At 32.6% G+C, this 4,603-nt stretch overlaps 1 protein-coding gene across 1 annotated transcript; it reads left to right on the top strand.

Moving 5' to 3' along the window:
- The first annotated feature begins 233 nt into the window (after window positions 1-233).
- On the top strand, window positions 234-2,379 carry LOC100790009 (transcription factor bHLH106). Its single transcript, XM_003520245.4, has 2 exons — window positions 234-735; window positions 1,674-2,379. The coding sequence occupies exons 1-2, from the start codon at window positions 427-429 to the stop codon at window positions 2,124-2,126; spliced, it is 762 nt and encodes a 253-aa protein (XP_003520293.2). The 5' UTR covers window positions 234-426; the 3' UTR covers window positions 2,127-2,379.
- Window positions 2,380-4,603: the final 2,224 nt, after the last annotated feature.

The following is a 4,603-nucleotide window of genomic DNA, read 5'->3' as shown; positions in this document are numbered from 1 at the left end:
TAATATTCCCACATACTATAACAAAGTTCAAAATTACAGTTTATTAATTAAAACGAGATATTGGTTAAAAAAATAATTTTTTATCTATTAAGATACATAAAATTACATTGTTCAATATTTTTATTTTATTTTATTTTATTTTAATTTCTTAATCAATATGTTAACATACTAGCTAAGGAGATCCTTATGACTAAAAAGAAAATATAAAAATGAGCACCGAAAGCTAGGTTTGCAAGTCCGAGGCTTTGATTCCATTTCACACTTGTGAAAGAGCTCTCTTATTGGGGGTCAGTCAAAAAGCACAATCATAATCATCAGTACCAAAGAACAAACACAAAAACTGAAACTACCACACACACTTCCAAACACTCACACACTTTCTATAGCTACCCTCAATCTATAGCTAGCTAGCAATATTCTCTCAATATGATGCATCGTCAGATTGAGATGGAGAATTCTGAGCTCTTCCAATTCCTCACAAACACCAACGATGCTTTCTTCAACACTGCATCATATGGCCTCCCTGCGGCACCTGCAGCATCAACCATGCAGCACAGCTTCTCTGGCTCCTTTTCTTATTACCCTTTGGAAGCATCTCATGATCATCATGCCCCTTCTCATGAAGACAAAGCCCTTGCTGCTTTGAGGAACCACAAAGAGGCTGAGAAGAGAAGAAGGGAAAGAATCAACTCCCACCTCGATAAGCTTCGCACCCTTCTTCCTTGCAATTCCAAGGTATATATATGATATTTCATTTTGTAGTTCAATCTATGCATACTCTATCAATCTTCTCATTCGTATGTATTTGCATCATCTTCGTTTTAAATTAAACTTATTTTAAAGAAAAAAAGTTATTTACTGTTTAGAGAATTAAAAGAACAGTTGCTAAGAAACAGTGGGTGTGAAAGGGTAGTAACTTGTAAAATCTTTCTCGCTTTTTGTTCGCAAAGGTTGCATACTTTTTGACCCACCAAAGCTAAATGGGTGCACCAGTTGACTACAGTGTAAAAGCTAACTAGTGTGTAACAGTTAACAACTGGCAATTTATTAAACTTGATAGTTTAGGAGACCGAGAGTTGCATGAATCCAACTTATAGACACGTAATAAGAATTCATCTCATATAAAAATTGATAATAAAATATTTATAAATAATATATCAATTAAATATTTTAATATTATAATAAAGTAAAATAATAAATTATAAATTTCATAATACTTAAATAATAAATTTAATAATATATTACTGTTAGATAATAATTTATAAATATTATAGTAGTGAAAGAACATTTCAATCAAGAGTTTGATGCTATACAATGATTTAATGTTATTAAAGGTGATAATATTTTGATTCAAGAATAATACACTAAATAAATATATGTTAATCACTTTATTTTCATCTTATTCATTTTCTCTCAATTTTACAGCCTGTTCTACGACTTATATGGTTACACCACCTTCTAACAACTCTCAGCAATCTTATTTAATTACATTTTAAAAATTAAAAACAGTTTTTTTTTTAAGACATCTTTGGTATAGAATTTTGTTGTTCTTCCTCCCTAGGATTCTTTCATGCTTTATCAAACGTTCAAGAAAAGACAACAACATTGCAAGACACAAATAATTGAGTTTGGAAGAAAAGTCAATTAACTTTTTGATCCACTTTGTTTTTCAGACGGACAAGGCTTCCCTTCTTGCCAAGGTGGTCCAACGGGTGAGGGAGTTGAAGCAGCAAATATCCTCACTATCCGATTCCGAAGCGTTTCCGTCGGAGACAGATGAGGTCTCCGTCTTGTCCACCAGCGGTGACAACGACGACCACGGTGGTTGTGACGACAATGACGGACGCCTCATATTCAAGGCCTCTCTGTGCTGCGAGGACCGCTCCGATCTCATCCCCGAGCTCATCGAAATCCTGAGGTCTCTGCGCCTGAAAACGCTCAAGGCCGAAATGGCCACGCTCGGAGGAAGAACCCGCAACGTTCTCGTGGTGGCCACGGATAAAGACCATAGCGGTGAATCGATCCAGTTTCTGCAGAACTCGCTGAAGTCTCTGGTGGAACGCTCCAGTAATTCCAACGACAGATCCAAACGGCGCCGTGTCCTAGACCGAAAGTTCATTGCTTAATTATTATCTAGCAGATGCGGTCAAAGTTTTAAATTTGCAGTTGCGGGAATGTTATGAAGATGCATTACATCTTTTAGAGGATAAAAGTTAAGAACAAGACATAGATATAGTTTTTGTAGATGCTTTGGTGTTGATCTCTAATTAAAATTAGAGTTTCGTTTAGATAATTTACGTTGACCTTTAATTCAAATCTTTGTTATGGGCACAGCTAAAACTCTCATTTTAATTGAAAAATAACATAATGATTCATAAACATCAATTTATTTTAAATATCTTACCAATAATTTTTAATTTTCTCTTTTTATTTTTTTTTCACATCATAAATTTTATTGATACTTATATTTTTTTTCCTCTAAGTGTTTTATAGCATATAATGGGTGTCCATGAAACATTTCTCTTGAAAAATAATACTAAAAATATCTGCATCTAATAGTTTTTTAATGTTTTCAGTATTGTTGTTTAATTAAAATTAAATTTTTTTTATCTCAGTGCTCCGTATAATAAAGGTTAATATAAGTAGTCAAAGAAGATTATCGGAGTGAAATTCTAATTTTGGTTAGAGAATAATATTAAATATATTTAAATAACTACATCTAAGTTGTCTTTTTTTTCTTTCTAAATTGTGGCAAAATATAGACAAGTCAAATTAAATCTATGATATTATAGTTGTAGTTGTCGTTATGGAGCAATTTGAAATCTAGGATGCAATCATAGAGAGCTCATTTTTATGTAATCAATTTTTAATTTTATTATTGTATTTAATTGTTACTGGGACGTGTTTGTGAGTTTTAATTTCAAGTGACTCTACAGTAAAATATGAGGGAAAATGTTAGAGCATTAATGTTGTGTGACGTATCTAGGTTGATGTAAATTGTAAATTGGCTAGATAGAGAGAGGTTAGGATTTTATCTATGTGGTGTGTTTTGGAATCTTTTGCATGTGAAGTTAGTGTCTTGTATGTGAGTAGAGAAGACAGGGGCTAGGGATGTGACTGACGGGTAATGAAGAAAAAAATGCAGTGTACTTAGGTGATGGGCAAGTTGTGACTTGTGGACCGTCATGGAATTGGGGTCTGTTATTTTCTGTAAAAGTAAAATTAAAGCTTCTGTGAGTTTCCAAGCTATAGAAAATGGCGTGTTCCGTTTCTCTTTTCCATGCCCTTTTCTTTCAATGATGAGTTGTTGTTTTTTTGTGATTTCTTTTGTTATTTTGTGTTATCTTTTAGTACTTGGCATAATATATATATATATATATATATATATATATATATATATATATATACACTGATTCTAAAGAGAGCACAGAGTGAATACTTATTGGGAAGTGGGTGTTTTCTGCTGCTATGTGTGACAGTGAAATAACAAAGGGTTCAATCGGGCGCTGGGTTTCTGCCCCCAGAACCAGAAGAATGTGTTCCCAAATCTAGCTTTTAGAGAAGGAAAAGGGTGAAAGGCGTAGCGAGAAGAGAGAAGCTCATCACTAGAACCAAAAGGGATCTCTGCAAATTTCAAAACTTTTTAAATTAATCAAGCAGTTTTTTCTGCTCATTAAAGGTGGAATATTGTATATGCTGATCAGAAGAAAACAACAAATTGACAAAGGAACCAGCTATTGCCCATACCTTCGATTGACAGTGTCCCTTGTCAAAAATTACGCAAGGTTATATAATATCTGTATTGAACTTCTAATTTGCTTTTCGTCAACAAGAACTGAGTAAATACATTTCTTGGTACATACAATTTAACATTTTTTTCCTTTTGGTTTCTATCTTTTTTTTTTCTTTTCGTTTCTATAACTTTTTTTACATGTGTGTTTTATTTTTTAATGCTTAAAGGATCTTGGATAACGTTTTGAATAATAAAAAAATGTTTTAAATGATAAAATAATATTATCTAAAGGTTGTTAAGAACGAGAAAAAAATTACAAAGAGTAAAATATATATTTTTTTTTACAAAAACAAAAAATAAAAAATTTTAAATTAAAACAATGTATTTAAATCAGTAATTAATAGTAAGTATATGGATATATGCTTATTAATTATGAGATGTCATGCAAGAGAGACCATAAACTTTAAGATTAGTTAAAGAACAGAATTAATTTAATAAAGCTGTTCTAATATATTATCTTATTAATTCCCTTTTGGTAAAATTTAAGCTAGTCACTACAATCTAGCCAAAGGCATATAGGTGTGCAAGTTAGAACAAGTCTTTTGATAAATGGTTGGGCCCGTTTAGATTGCATCCAAAAGATCTTTTAGCATCTTGATGTAAGCTTTATTGGAGCTTGTAGGCTTAGGATCTTCTTCATCAATGAATTCATTTGCTTATTGGAAGATGAATTGCAACGGAATGGAGAAGGAAGAGAGAGAGGAGGCGCCACATCAAGGAGAAGATGAGTCTAGAAGAAGCTCACCACCATAGGAGACCATAGATAAGAGCTTGGAGGAAGAAGGAGATGAATGAAGGGAGAGGAAGAGA

Source organism: Glycine max, chromosome 2 (genome assembly GCF_000004515.6).
Source record: "Glycine max cultivar Williams 82 chromosome 2, Glycine_max_v4.0, whole genome shotgun sequence".
NCBI classification, from domain to species: domain Eukaryota; kingdom Viridiplantae; phylum Streptophyta; class Magnoliopsida; order Fabales; family Fabaceae; genus Glycine; species Glycine max.
Note: the sequence above shows the minus strand (reverse complement) of the source record. Positions and strands in the feature narration are given on the sequence as shown.